This window comes from Glycine max, chromosome 15 (genome assembly GCF_000004515.6).
Source record: "Glycine max cultivar Williams 82 chromosome 15, Glycine_max_v4.0, whole genome shotgun sequence".
Lineage (NCBI taxonomy): Eukaryota > Viridiplantae > Streptophyta > Magnoliopsida > Fabales > Fabaceae > Glycine > Glycine max.
The window spans coordinates 34,320,194-34,336,503 of record NC_038251.2 but is presented as its reverse complement, the minus strand read 5'-3'; the positions used below and the strand labels follow the sequence as shown (position 1 = coordinate 34,336,503).

Below are 16,310 nucleotides of genomic sequence, written 5' to 3'. Positions count from 1 at the left end.
AATCATTGTCACTTCAAAATCACCCATTGATTACATATAACTTAACAAAAAAAAATCATATACTTACATTCTGCATTTCAGTTGGTAAGACATGAAAGTAAAAGTCTTCTGATAACTTTTCTCTTCTCTCCCTATTGTACAAGCACATTGTACCATAAAAGGGCTCTATAAATTATGAGAAAAAAAAAAACAGAGCTCTGTGTCAGACACATAAATCCACTTTCAGCATAAACACTAAAAATTAAATGGCATAGCATTGGCAACAGCACAATGAGAAGAAGCAATTTGTCTACCACATTATCCCACCAATATCAACAGCAAAACACTCACCGGCCAATCCTGCTTGAAATTGTAAAGACTGAACTTTTACAGAGATCTTCATTCCACTGAGATGCCAAACAGAAAAGGATTGACAAAAAAAACTCAGTTGGGCCAAAAAGAACAGGAAAAGATGAAAATATACTCTACTCAGAAACATCTCACAAATGACATACTGCAATACAGGAGTTTCCGGTATCCTTTGTCCAAATATCAATGCCCTCTCATTTTCCCAATCAAATGCAGGCTCATAAGCAGGAAGGAGAGATTGACCAATATGCTTCACATTTAAGTAAATTAATAAAATCAAAATCAGTACCAATACCATTTCTACAAACTTGAATCGTAAACTAGCACAGAATCTCCAATAGAATTAAAACAAGGAACCAAACTACACCCCTATCAACCTTTGGAACATCCGAAGGCAGCAAGTCACCATCTGCACCTTCCATAAACTGCCTTCCTGAAGTACTAGGTATGTCATCTTCACTAATATCATCACCCTTTGTTTGCCTTGCCCCAGCAAGGCGCATTTCTGCATACAACAATAATTTTGTTCAAGAAAACAAAAAACTTGCTACAATCATTAATCACCAATAAACACAACCCAAAACCCACCCATATGATATTACCAGTGTTATGATGAAGAATGCAGAAGCTGATATGAGGAAGATGCAGCAGAAGCAAAAAATATAAAAAATATGGGGAAAAAAACAAAAGAGAAATACCAGTATCTGTGTCACATGCTATTAGCAGTAATAACCTAGTTAATAAGCACATGCACATGTAAATCCCATTTCATAATTTTAAAAAGTATAAACAAAAAATTGCTAAATGCAGAAGCTAGTATGATAGAGGAAAGGCAAAATTGTATTTACAAAAAAATCTACAACCACTAATCACAAACACAACCCTAAACCCACCCACATGCTATTAATAGTGTTATGACGCAGAATGCCCGAAGTCACAGAATGCAAAAGCTGATATGATAAACAAGAAGCAAAAGCAAAAAAAAGGGATAGAGAGAAATAAATACCAATCTCAGTGTCAGCGTCACATACAATTATTAATTTATTAGCATTATCCCAGTAAATAAGCACATTCACATTTAAACCCCATTTCACAACTTAACAAAAAAAAAGGTAATCGCAGAATGCATAAAGCTCTGTTTTTGGATAAACTCCATAAGCACTTCTAGGAGAGAAAAGATAATAAGGAAAAATGAAATAAGCTTCCGCATAAGCTAAAAAATTTAACTTATGCATAAGCTAATTTATGGAAGCAAAGCTAACTTTAGCTCATGGAGAAACTAATTTCATTTTTTCCATATCCAAACAGCCCTAAGCTGATATAATGAAGAAGAAGAAAAAGTGGCAGAACAGAAATAAACACCGATTTCTGTCATTGTCACATCACAAATGCTATTATTAGCATTACCCCTATTGATTAACCACACTCACATTTAACCCACATTTCAAAAATTCAAAAAAAAACGCAGAATAATGCAGAAGCTAATACGATAAAAAAAAGCAAAAAAAATTAAGAGAGAGAGGGAGAATACCGGTTTCAATGTCAGTGTCGGGGCCTTCATATATCTGGTTATGAAACGACGGCGTTCCGACGGAGTCGTAGTGTCCGTACTTGTTCTCATCCTTGACCCAATCCGTGGTGTAGCAATGGACGAGCTCGTTGAGGTGCGGCCACTGCTCCAGATTCTCCTCGAACTGCACACAACACAACACAAACACAACAAAAGCGTCACTTCAAAAACGTACCGTTTCGGGCGAGGAGGAGGAGGAGGTTGTTGTAGCCGTAAAACTACCGTGTTGCGCCAGCGCGTGGTGGCTGGCGCGACGGCGTCGCGGCGCTGGCGGAGGTGGAGCATCGCAGTCGCAGTCGCAATCGCAGCAGATCTAGGGTTTTGCGCGGGGGAGTGAGGGCGAGACGGCGTCGTTTCGGGGTTAGGGGTTAGGGGTTAGAGAGAGAATGCGCAATGTGGAGCATTAGCTGGATCTGGAAGAAGGAGGAGGAGGAGCATTGTTCGCGGGGGTGATAGAGAGAAAGGTTGCTGCAGTTCAAGTGCCGAGAGAGGAAGAATACGAGACAGAGTGAAAAGAAGTCAAAAGAAGTCCAAAGAGAGAAAACGCCAAAGAGGGTTCATATGTACACAGCAGGCAGGTGTCGGACCCAATGTCTCTTTCTTATTATTTTTTTCCCCAACTTGGTTATTCTGCTCTGCTTCTGCCATTCTTTTCTTTTCCGAAAACTTTTTTTTAAGATAATAAAGATCATCAGACTTTAATTATTTTGCATCCATAATATGATAGTTTTTTATATAGTTAACTAATAAAAATTATAATAATTATCATTTATTGACCAAGGCATTCTAGCTGAATTAATGTTGAGTGGGATCTCTGAATTAGTATAAATTTATTGTTTTTTATTTCTATAAATAAAAAAAATACTATTATTTGTTGAATGTATAGGATATTTTTAAGTAAATATATGTATTGGGTCATAAATGGTATGTATAGTAAAATGGTATGCATTTTTAAAATATTAAAAGTTTTTAGTTTTTTATGCAACGCTTTCTTTATTAGATCGTAGGAGAATTTGTAATAGAATATAACATTATAAAAAATACACTAAAAATATATAGAAATTACACTCATTAATAATTAGACTAAATTAATTTGATTTTCTTTTTTTTTTACTATTTTGGTCCCTATTTTAAAAAATTAATAATTTTGATTGATCTTTAATTATGTATATGTTTACTTCTTTTATTTTTTATATTTTAATTAACTAAATTATTTTATGATATCTTCATAGATAACATTATAATCTTGTCGTAAATCTTTTCCACATGTGAATAGTGTTTTTTTCTGCAGGTTAATATATAGTCATTTAGACTTTATACAAGGGTGAGTCCACCCTTAATTTAGGTCTCTTCAAGGTGGCTGTAAGAGTATTTATGGTGCATGTCTCTTATACGGATTTTTTTAATTTTTTTTTTTTATGTCCCTGTAATACTTTTTGTGATTTTCACAGTGTCATATCACTCAAAACAAAATCATACATAATTTTCTCAAAAAAAAATCATACATAATTTTCCTTCAATGCAAAAGATCAAAGGAAACTTTAAAAAATTCACACATTTAAATTTTTTTATTCTAACTTAATTTTATTCCAATAAAACAACTAATTCATTTTTCCAATTTTTATGTATACAAATAATAAATATAAATAATTGAAGAAAATATTAAATATAAATTAAAAATAAACAAAATTTCATAACATTGAAAGAAAATGTGTAACAATAAAAAATACATTTTTATATAATAATAGATAATTAAACACAATGACATTGAAATAAAAAACATAATGATGAAAAATTAAAAAAAAATATTACATAAAATTAATTGTTATTTTCATTTTTGAAATGTTCCTAAATATGTTCAAATAAATCTGCTTGAAGTTGGCGGTGGTTTTGTTTGTCATGAACCTCTACTCTCCTTTGGGGGTATGTTGATTTGATACTAGGGTGAGCACCTAAAAATACTTACCTATACTACTGTAATCAATGTTATTTTGATATGTGTCATGTTCATCCTCAACAATCATATTATGCAATATGATGCATGCATAGATGATATTCTTCATTTTACCAGCATCACAAAAACGTGTCGGACTACGTATAATTGCGAATAGAGATTGGAGCACTCTGAATGTCCGTTCTACATCCTTTCTTGCTAATTCTTGTCATTGTGCAAATAATTTTTATTTTTCTCCTTGCGGAATTGAGATGGTCTTCACAAATGTGGCAAAGTTTGGATAAATGTCATCCACTAAATAGTATATCATATTATATTGGATTCTATTCACTGTGTATTGCACTGCAAGCGCACGTCTTGACAAAGCTTCATCAAACACATTAGATCCAATTAACATAGCAATGTCATTATTTGAACCAGCGGTGCCAAAAAATACATGTCAAATCCACAAGTCTTGTGATGCCACAACTTCAAGAATGATTGTTGGGTTGCAATGATCACCTCGACAAAATTGACCTTTCCGTGCAACTGAACAATTTTTCCATTCCTAGTGCATACAATTAATGGAACCTAACATACCTGAAAATCTGTGTGCTACTCCCATTTGTAGTAGTCGCTCGGTGTCTTCGTTATTTGGTCTCCTCAAGTACTCATTCCTAAATATGGTGCATATGCCTAATACAAATCGCTCCAAGCATTCCATTGCAGTTGTTTCACCAATTTGAACATATTCATCCACACTGTCAGCAAGTGATCCATAAGCCAATATACGAATAGTAGTTGTGCACTTCTGCCATGGAGATAGGCCTTTTCGACATAATACATCGACCCTCATTTGAAAGTATTCATCATAATTGTTGAGCGTGTCTACAATTCGGAGAAACACATGCCTTCACATATGAAACCTTTTTCGGAACTGAATGTATGTGTATACAAGATTTTCTGAAAAATAGCCATTGAACAATCAACCATGACCTTTTTCACAATTACGGTGTATCACTCTTCTTCTTTGGCTATGCCTAGTGGTGTTGCCATCTGGTTGTTGTTGGCTCTCAAGTATCAACCTAATGATTTCTCCATCAGTGTTGTCTTCCAAATCCTCATCTATCATTTGATCCAAAGCTTTATCTAAATTGATGTTTGGATCCATTATATGGTAATTAAAGTGTTTGAAATAAGAGAGAAATATTGCATATTTTGTATGAGAACATGTGAGAATGATGAAACATTGGACATTTATATAACTTCATTTGTAACGCTAGTTTTCTAGCGGCTAGTTTTTCAACAGCTAGTTTTCCAACATAGAATTCTGAATTTGAGATACAACAACAACCTACACTGCTAAAATTAAATATCAAACACGACATTAGCATAACATTCATACATAAGAACTAAACATTTAATATCCTAGTTTTTTCCTAATATGGTCACAATACTTTTCGTGATCTTGGTGTTGTTGTTTGAACATGTTGGATGTATCCTTCATGAAATTTCATACTATATGCGTCGTTCCTATTCTTGCAGACGCCTTTCATGTGCCTCCTTTAACTGAATAAGTTTTGATGTGTTGACATTTTTGTCCTTCATTACACTTTCTATGTTAGATAAATCGAGAGTGTTCGAAGATTCATTTCCTTTGCTCTTCCTTTTTGCTGCTTTTTGTCCAATTGGGTGAGAATTGGCGATGACGTATCATATTCTTTGACTTCAATGGGTGTCTCTGGGTTAGAAGATGACGAGTAATTTCCAGAAATAGAAACCTTTGTTCTTTTTGAATACTTTGACATAAATTTTGCATCGAATTTTGGTTGATCTTTCAACAACAACCAAGCTTGCTCAACCTCAAATTTTTTACCTGAATCCTGTCTGTAAATCATATGAGCATCAGCCAAAACATTCTTCTCAAAACTTCCACTTCTCCTATGTTTACGTGCTTGTTTGTAGCACTCGTTAAACTTTTGAATTGGAAAGGGGATCCTGTTCTACCTAGATTTTAATTGAGTCCATCTTTTTTCACAAAATTGTCCGCTTTGACGCACATCATCATTGTTGTACGCATTTTTTATCCTTGCCCAATATTGGTTTGATGTTTGGTCGACTCCTGTAATTGAATCCTTTGACACATTGAGCCATGATCAGACGAGAATCACATCTTCTGTCATTAAAAATGTTGTACGACTTTTTTCCCATCTGAATTTTGATCTCTTTCGTCTAGTTGAATACTATCTACACCGATTGGTGATTCAATTTCATTGCTAGGGGACTCAATATTGGATAAAGAAGGCCTATAACATGTGTTTGGGTTGTGGGGTTGATGATTTTGACTATAAATTTGTGAATTTTGAGAACTATCATTGGTACGTAGCTCTACATTGGATGAAGGATGCATATACCACATGTGTGGGGGTGGTGGATACATAACATACTGTGGTGGATTTTGAGAATTTTCATTGGTATGGAGTGGTACATAACGTGTTGTGGTGAATTTTGAAAATTTTCACTGATAGGAGGTGGTTGATTTTACAAATAACTATAGTAATATTGATTGGGATCCACTTTAGAGAGAATAAAAAATATTGAGGCTTGATCGGAACAAGAAAAAAATTAAGAGTACAAATATTGTGCCCAAAACTCCATCAGATGAATCCAAATTTATAAGAATAATGTTCTTACGTTAAAAAAAAATTATGTGTGCAACGCTAACTTCAACAGTCCAATCCTCCACAATGTTCCAATTTATCCAACATTCCAATTCTACACTTTTTTTGCCATTATTTTCCAATTTCATTTTTTTAACTATCAACGTTGCTATGTTATCTCGGTGGAAATAATATCCATTCACGAAACTTTTCCTTTACACCAATTATGTGTGCAAATCATAACAATTAACAAATGTCATCACATATTAGTACTTGTTAAGAATAAATAACTAAATTATATTAAAAAAAATAAAAGTTTTAGGTTTTAAATAATTTTTTTGTTAAATATCATTTATTTTTTAGCTCGAATTTAACTAGCATTTCATAAATAAGTTTTGATGGTTATGGCCCCAATACAAGATTATCATTAACCTATTCATTATAAATATATCACTAATATAGAGATTTTTTTTTAAAATTTATGATTCCTTGGATATGAGAAATAAAAATGTGCTTTTATTTAATCTATTTTATCATGAATAAACTTTTTTTTTTTTGCAACTACTCCACTTCTCCACTTCACCTTTCCACTTCTCTAGAATCTTTCCCTTCCCTACACGTTGCCTTTCCCACTTCTCCACACACTCTCCATCCACACCCCACCTCTATTGATGTGAACCTTACAGGGAAGATCGCTTGATACAAGTTACAGAGATTTGGATGACGCCACTTCCGGTGAAGGAAGATAAGTCAGGATAGACGCCACAAGGATTACCTTGATAAGTCTAAGATTGGTTCAACAAGGAACCCAGAGAGAAACTCTCACCAAATTTCATCAAATGCCAAAAGTTCTTTTATTGAAAACAAAAACCAATACTTATAGTGTATCTGAACAAAAAGATAAAAATAGACATGGACCTTCAAAACAGTTTGGGCCAAACAAATTATAAATAAAATAAAAACAAAATAGAACATATTTATTATGGGCCTTCAAATTAATTTGGGCCTTCAGCAACAATTAATAGTCTTGATAGTGTCTCTGCCTCTGGGCTTTCATCCTTCTCCACTTGGGCCTTCGTCCTTCTCCACTTGGGCCTTTAGCCTGTATTTGGCCAATTTTAGGATTCTCATCATCTCTTCTCTCTTTTTCTCATTTCTCTAGAAGCTTTCCTCTTCCTCGAGCCACACCACACCTCACTTATTTTCTCTCGCTTTTCTCCACCAGACCTCCACACCCACACCCCTCTTCTCTCTTTTCTCTGCCACACCCATAGACCTCTTCACTTCCCCTATTCTCTTTCTGTTCTTTTCTTCAGGGCACCACCACCATCGTAGCACCATCTTCACAACACCACCATCACGCCACCACAATCTTGCCACCATCATCATGCCATGCGCCACCATCGCGACCCTTCCCTCATGCAACCATTGTTGCCCCTCTTGCCATCATTGCGGCTCCTCCCTCGTGCAACCATTGTCACAACCCCTTGAATCCGTTCTTAATTTTGTTTCCATTCTCAGATTAATTATTCATCGTTCTTTCATTTTTGGTTCTATGTTGTTCTTGTTTGATATGTGTTGTTCTTGGTTCTGTGCTCTCACTGTTCTTCTTTCTATTGTTTTCCCTCTTTTTTTTTACATGGTGGTTGATGTTAGATATTAATATATTAATGTTAAGCACTTGTTCCTTATATAAGAATCATTTCTTTTTCAAGAGGAAACCGTTCCGCCATGGAGACCCTCTCTAGTGCAAGGTCTCTTCATGAAACTGTATCTTGCTATGAAGGAACCACTAAAGAACCTTGCGTTGGAGATGCAATAAGTTTATGGCTTTTAGATTTTAAATATAATTTTTAAAATAAAACACATTTGACAAAATTTAAGTTGTATTGGTTTTAAATTCAATTCTAAAACAATTTTACATTCGTTATCAAAACCAAAAAAGATTTTGTGAATTTGATTTTTAGTTTTTAAAAAACACATTCTAACCATAATCAACATACTACGACCGCACCACCTCCACCACCACAACCATTCCACTACCGCCACTATCATCACACCTTACCTTTGTTGTCATCACCACTTCTATTTTCATTGCCAACATTGTCGCCACCACCACCACCATTTAGTCACCTTCATGGTCATTGTCACCATTGTTGTCAATATTTCACCTCACCACCACCCCTAATTTTAAAAACCGAACTAGTGATTGACCCGGTCAAGGCAGTGGGTCTCTGGGATAATGTCAAAACTAGTTGACCCGTATGACCCGATCTTTATTAAAAAATAAATGAAACTTTATGCCCAACGTCAATTAACCCGCATGACCCAGTGTGTTTCCTGCATTGGGCATGACTCGACCCGAGTTAACGGGTCATCAAATTAACTACAAACCCAATCAAATCGTATCGAGTTACACCAAGTTCAATATATGATTGATCTGATAGGTGACTCAATCTACTTAGACTTCCGAGTCATGGTCGAACCGGTCTGACCTACTAGGTTGGTCCAAATTTTAAAACACACTCATCGTTATTCCACCGTCACTATTATCATCATCATCATTCCACCACCACCATTGTCGATGCCATCGTCACTACTATCGCCGTCACTCCCACCCTGCTACCTCTACCACTATTGTTATTTTATAAAAAATGAGATAAGATAAAACAATTGACTTATTATATTTATCTTCAATTTATAACATATTTTTAAAACTAAAAACAAAGAATAAATTAAAACTCAAAAATAAAACTAATTTTAGTTTTTAAAAAAATTTAAACTAAAAACAAGAAATCACTCGGGACTTAAATATTTTCCCATCAAAAGATGTGGAAATGGAAGTGTAGTAGTTATTAGGATTGATTTATTTTATATTAAATGTGTTTTTTTTTAGTTTTTAAAAGGATTTTGTATAAACTTAAAAAATATTGTGATCACTAAAGACTATTTTATGTAGATTTTTCTTCAAGAAATTATTTTTTTCAAGTTTCTATTCTTTCAAGAAAATATAATTGTTACCATTTTTTAAAATATTTTTAAGCAAAAGGAAATTATTAAAAAGCTCAAATAAATGAGTCTTATGAGAAATTAATTCCTAAAAGTACACATCTATTTAAGACTTATTTTTTCAACTGATTTTTTTTAATCCAACAGATTTTATTTCATATTACATATGAATCTAGAGATTGAATTCTAAGTGGACATGCTCAGTAGACATAATTATTTATATCATAACATATACTTAAAAAACTTCAAATTTTAAGTTTAGGTTTGACATTTTTATCTAATATATATCATTTTTTTAGGATTTCACTTCACCTAAAACTTTATTTGAAAAAAATATTTTTGCAAGGTATGTAAGTTGTTTTCTAAAATACACTTTATTCGTTTATATTTTTAATTATATTTAGTTTGATATCTTATCTTTTAAAAAAAATTAATTTAATCATTTTTGTTTTTAGAATGAGTCAAAATTGTTCTTCCAAAACAATAATTAATTTCAAGTTTGATACATAATTTTTGAACCCATTCATGACTTATTTAAGATCTGACTAAATTTGGAATAAGAAAAGATTTTTCGTGCTTAGGAATCACCATTCCTGAGAATCATGAATCCTGAACATCACGACTCCTAAGAATGACTAAATTTTTTTGGTTGGTTATAAATATTTTCATATATAATAATACTTTTATCACAATCTTTAATTATTTATCATATTTAATGATTTAATAAGAATAACATGATATTTTTATTATAATTAAACTTATTTTTAATTCAAGAAAGTTGGATTCTCAACTCCCCCACTCGAATATTTTTGTGGGAAACATAGCAAAAAAAATCTCGGGAAATATACATTATTTTCCGAGAATGCTTTGTTTTAGAACAAATCAAAAATGGGAAACAAGCGTTGTCAACTTTAAGATTCTCAAAATTTGTCTTGTACAAAAGGATCCTTACAAGCAAATGATGTTTGGATAGAAAATGACCCATAAATATGGTGAAAGAGAAAAGTAAACCTAACCAGCAATTGAAAAGTTCTAAAGATAAAAAATCATATTCTTTTTTGGTTACTCACACACTGAGTTTCATAATTTTTATGTAAGTGAAAAAATGGGATGAATTTAATGTCTTAGATGAGTCAAATTGTTCAAAATTATGATCCAAACTTTTAAAAAACAATCAATATTTCAAAAGAACTAACTTGCTTTAAAAACATAAAGGATTGCATTAATATTTTAAAAAATAAAGGATGAAACTGAAGATAATAAAAACATAAAAGACTATAATTATATGTTAATAAAAAAATTATTCCCGGCTAAACTATTTTTTTTAACGAAGTTCTCTTAGGAATATAATTCTTAAGAAAATTCACATTGTGCAGTAAAGAAAAACAAAAAGAAAAATTCACATTGATTATTATTCAAATTTCTTGAAAGTAATAATATATTTATCATCATTTTTTGTAGACTTTTTTTCTTTATTATTTTTAAATTAGTATTTTTTGAAAACTATTTGCAATTTTTTTTAATTCTCTTTCTTAACTATTTTAAAAAAATCTTTTTTTAAAAAAACTTATACTAATTCATTCAGTAAATAAATTATATATGAACTAATTTGAATGAGTAAGACAATAATATTTACAGAATGAAAATGAAAGCTTCTTCTATACCATTAATAGTTTCTAAAACATTTTATAATTAAGGTTTTAAGGAAAAGAAAAAGGGTTACCTTAAAAAAAGGAAAAGAAAAAGAAAAAGAAAAAGAGAAATGGTCGAATATTTTCTTAATTATCAACACCAAGGCTGAACTATCAAATTAATGGTGAAGGGAGAAGAGAGATTGTGGATTCAAATTTCCCACTAAAAAAACTAATAATTACCCACTAGCATTTGCAGTAAAAAACTCATAAAAACTAATTCCTTTTAAAATGTATTTATACATTAATATAAGGTTTGTCTTTCTTAATAAAGTCTCAACCAACTTCTAAAACCTCTTAGTTCCGATTGTAATGACCTAAATGAAACAAAATAACCACATCATTAACATGTGGAACACACCTCACTCACACATACACACTCACATAATAGAAACCGTTATACCCTTGGAAATCCAAAAATTAAGCTTGACTTTTACATTTAAATTGAATTGTGAGTTGAAGAAGTGACTTTTTGGAGGAATGAAAGGAACAACGACGGATTGAAGAGAAAAATTCTTGAGCTTGATCTTGTAGAAGCATGGGTAAGAACAAGGATGAACAACAAAGCATGTGGGTTTGGAAGCAACGGGAATTTTGAGGGAAGGCACAATGCAGATGAGGAGGTGGTGCGGGTAGTGGCGTAACATAGAGGAGATGTGGTAGTACCATGGTCACCAAGTCAGGACTCATACCCAATCGAAACCACCGCAAATCCAAAACACCTCATTGCCATGCAAAACTCCTTTGTAGGTCTATATTATTCTCTTCCCAGGTCTAAATCCACGGTAGCTAATCACAACTACAAGATTGAGTGTTGGTTTGGATCGTGCCAAAGTGAGGTTTGGGATGGTGGTTGGCGAATCTGGACTAGAGGTAGGTGGTGGTGGTTGGCGAATCTAGGCCAGAGACAGATTGTGTTGGAGTTAGGTTGAGGATAAAGAAGGTTAGGGAAGAGGGGTTCACAAATTTGTGGGTTTTTTTCTCTCTATATTTTGTAACAGTTTTTAACTCTTAGAAATCACCCACTCATAAAAAAACTAATGAATTTCAAAAAATTTCTTTGGCTAAAATATCAATTAGAAGATTTAGCTTGTATAAATTGATATTGGTTTAATACCCATAATGGTAGTTGTTTCAATATAATAAGGATACATAAATATCTATGATTAAAAATTTGTTAATCCAAATTTGTCTTATATTTACCATTTTTATTTGGCAAATAGAAGACAAATTAATATTGTAGCCAATGATGGAGTCAATGAAAAAGTGTAACGTAGATTTGGATTTACCCGAACCTATGTCTAGGTAAAAAAAATAACATATTTAATTTTGTGAAAACGAAAAAAAGACTCAAAATTATGTTAGTGTCTTCGGAACATTTTGATATTTATAAAGATGAAAAATATATTTTAGTCATTTATTTAATACGTAGACAAACATTGCTTTAGTTTTAGGCATATACCATGGCTTGAAATTGTGTTGCAATTAAATTAACACATGGGATTAGTACCTTGAATCCACTCGACGTGAATCATGATCCAAGATTGGTGCTTGTTAGTTTCATACAAATTTATATGTTAGTTTTTCATTCATAATTATTTTTATCAACTATGTATATATATATATATATATATATATATATATATATATATATGTTTATTTATATTATTATTAATTGATAGTTATGATGTTATAGTGTTTTTATAACATGATTTCTAATATGTAAAATAATTAAGTAAAGATGGAAATACTAGACTTGGATGGTGACATCGATCTTGATAAATAAATGTCTAGTTTTGGACTTGGAATTTGCTCGATCCACTGTAACTTCACAATTATCTATTCATCTATCTTGTTCATCCCAATTCACTAATGTATTCTACCTCAGCTCCTGCATGGTCGCATATTCTAAACTACTTGCTTGATAACCAATTCCTTGGACATACAGACAAAAGCAATTGGCATTAATGATCGAGAATAAGTGAGGCTTAACCAAAATTATTCTATCCCTAGAGATAATCTCTACTAAGTACTTGATTCATGTTCAAGTTTCAACAAGGCTCACCAAAGTGCAAGTCAATTCCTGAATTCATCTATAATATGATCAGTCAAATAAAAACATAAGTATGGAAACAAATAAAAAAAAACTCAAGATGAAGTATTGAATTGATAGAATTAAAGTGAAACAAGGTTCTTTTTTTTTTGTCTCTCGTAGGTGGAAGGAAAAATAATACAATGAAACCTAGGTTCTCTAATGGAATAATGGAGGTATCTAGTAGGTGAAAGTCTAAAATATAATTCAAAGAACTGCTTGGGACTTCTACCACATTACAATGAATGTCTAATCTCTTATTTATAGAATTATAGTTAGGTTTAATTAATGAGATAATCACAAGAAATTACAAACAAATAACATATCTAATTAATTCAAGTAATTATCTTCTTCTTCAGCTGATTTATCCTTGAAAAATATCTTGCTCTTGATTTTTCTAGCTTTTACCTTTACTTACCGCAAATTTTCCTTTTCTAACTCTGCTGATTTTGGTCCTCTGGAGCTTTGCCAAAATGACATGTTTATGCTGAAAAACTATTAAAAAATTCGTTAAAAATAACTAATACATAAAATTCTACCTAAGACAAAGTAAAAACTAAATTTAAAGCTAATTTGATTTAAAACAAGGCTTAAAATTAACTAAAATGCCAAATAAACATCACAAAATGCATATGAAATATGGTAAATTTGACGTTTATGAACGCTCCAAAACTTAGAAACTTGCTTGTCCTCAAACAAGACTAACTAAAACTACTAAAACAGTAAAAACTACTTAAAAGAATAAGGACTCAAAAACAAAATTAAACTAAGACTCAAAAACAAAATTAAACTAAAGACTAAGGGTATACAATGACAAGTTACATACACACTCTTCTTGCATTCCCCTTATTCAACAATTATTTTGTTCATGTGCTTCAATAAACTAAATATGGTGCCCACATTCAAATTTTCAGCTCAACCAAATCAAATGCAAGGCTAGAAATATGCAACAAGAATGAGAATCAAATTTAATGTCATAGCAACTTGTCCTCACAATAAGTGTTTCACTCTTAAGCTTTTGACTTAGTTTTTGGTAAGTGTTTCACTCAATTCACAAAAGACACCACAATTCAACTTTGACTTTCATTTGAAGTTAATCAACTCATCAAATGCATGCAGAGATCACATAGGACTTTCTTGACTTGTAATGGAGCTTGGCTAATAAGGAAAATTGGTTTTTCTAGATATTCAAAAGTAATTCAAAGGAAGAAAAACATTTAGTCTATTCATTGGATTTTCATTCACTTTCCACCGATCCTTGGTACCCCTAATTTTTCAATTTCATACATATTTTGCTTTGTCCTCAATTTTTTTATTTTTTTTCTTTACTTTATTTTTCTTCAAATTTCCCCTTTTTCAATACACTTTACAAGAGAGAATAAGGATAATACTTTCTGTCTTTGTTCTCGTGATAGCTTGTTGGTATCCATTATTTTGTTTCCTTTGAGTGGTGCATTTCCACTCCAAACTTAAAACTTTTCTCAATTCCTAAACCTATGCTCTCCTATCTTTTAAGTTAAGGGTAGTAGCGAATATATAAACATATAAATTTCAAGGTTAAGGAATTAGAAAAGAATACATCAATTAAGCTCAAAGTAAGGTGTAAGGGATAAACAATGTAGGGTAGGTTTTTTTGCTCTTGTCTAAACATACAATCATGACCTTGATCATTTCAATGCATACAATTGCAATCAATCTACAAGAGATTCAGTCAAAGTCTATTGTAAGTGAAATAGGAGTGTCTCTCAATATATATTTGTATCATTATAAGGATCACTCACTCACCGGGTTAGGTCTACAAGTTGCTTTATTTGCTTTTAATTTTTCATGCCGAACTCATTACACGTCTCAATTAAACAAAATAAATGATTTTCACTTTTAACATTTGAGTTCAACCACACAAAGAATTATTTAAGCATACAAAATTATTTTATTTTATGATGTGTTTGCAAGAAAATGGTGATGCTTCTTAATCAATTGTGTTTCCTTATCTTCCTAATAATAAACATATTCCTAAACTACCACACATATACTAAACAACTAAACTAATAAAGTGAAATTAACAAAAAGTAAAAGAGAGGGGTAGATAAGGCTTCACTTAAGGCTGAAGAGCTATCACCATCTCCTCTTATCCATTGTAGCCTCGCCACCTTCCTGGATGGCGATTACGTGGTCCTTCAAACGAGTTGGTCATTAAAACCTGCCAATCTTACCTATATGCATAATTGTAGAAATATTATGAGATGAGCATGGGGTCCTCGGTGCTTGCTACTATGAATTGGTTGTGGTTGAGGTTGTTGTGGACTCATGGGGGGAAATTGATTTGGTTGTCTTCGGTGTTTGATGGTCTAATCGGTTGGCTCACGTCAATTCCTTGATCAGTTGCTAGTTCTGCTATGGTTTGCTCTACTTTTGCCATTCCTTTGTTGTCTATTTTGGTTGCTTCGGTTAATGAGCTTGAAAAGGATCATTCTTTGAACAATTGCTTCTTTGTATGGGAAACTTCTCCCTTTAGCTTTTGAAAAATGTATTCAATTTCGAAATCAAAAGGAGTTAGAACACCCATTTTGTTTCTTGTACCTGACATATAAACATAAAATAGAAACTTGAAATATGTGTAAGTAGAGTGATTAGTTTAATTAGTTTAAATAGAAAATAAAATATATAAAAAATTATTAAATTTTCAAAAATTAACTAAAAAGGGAAAATATTAAAATATGAAAATAAAAGATAAATTCATAAGTACTAAAAAATAAAAATCAGAAAAATAAAAAATTAAAGATAAATCTACCAACTAAATAATACATATTATATTTACTAATAGAGATTAGAGATAAAAATTTAACAACTGAAAATTAAAAAATATTTACATGTTATTCAAAAATTAGGAGTAATTAGGGAAGAAAAATTAAATGTTGAAAATATTTACAAGATAATTAGATAAGATATGTTACAAAAAAAATCTAAAAATTATATTTAATTAGATAATATATTTAAAAGATAAAAT

At 31.8% G+C, this 16,310-nt stretch overlaps 1 protein-coding gene and 1 pseudogene across 2 annotated transcripts in view; both read right to left on the bottom strand.

Moving 5' to 3' along the window:
- LOC100812785 (guanine nucleotide exchange factor SPIKE 1) overlaps window positions 1–2,476 on the bottom strand; it is a 59,202-nt gene extending 56,726 nt beyond the window's left edge. Inside the window, exons 1-6 of one of the 2 annotated variants that reach the window (XM_006597927.4) lie at window positions 2,141–2,476; window positions 1,880–2,042; window positions 726–853; window positions 495–598; window positions 331–386; window positions 68–165 (exon numbers count right to left, since the gene is read on the bottom strand). In XM_006597927.4, the coding sequence (XP_006597990.1) occupies window positions 68–165; window positions 331–386; window positions 495–598; window positions 726–853; window positions 1,880–2,042; window positions 2,141–2,203 (612 nt within the window). In that variant the 5' untranslated portion in view covers window positions 2,204–2,476. The remainder of the gene's footprint in view (window positions 1–67; window positions 166–330; window positions 387–494; window positions 599–725; window positions 854–1,879; window positions 2,043–2,140) is intronic. The other variant, XM_003545658.5, reaches the window with a different exon arrangement.
- On the bottom strand, window positions 2,322–5,022 carry LOC100812241 (uncharacterized; annotated as a pseudogene).
- Window positions 5,023–16,310: the final 11,288 nt, after the last annotated feature.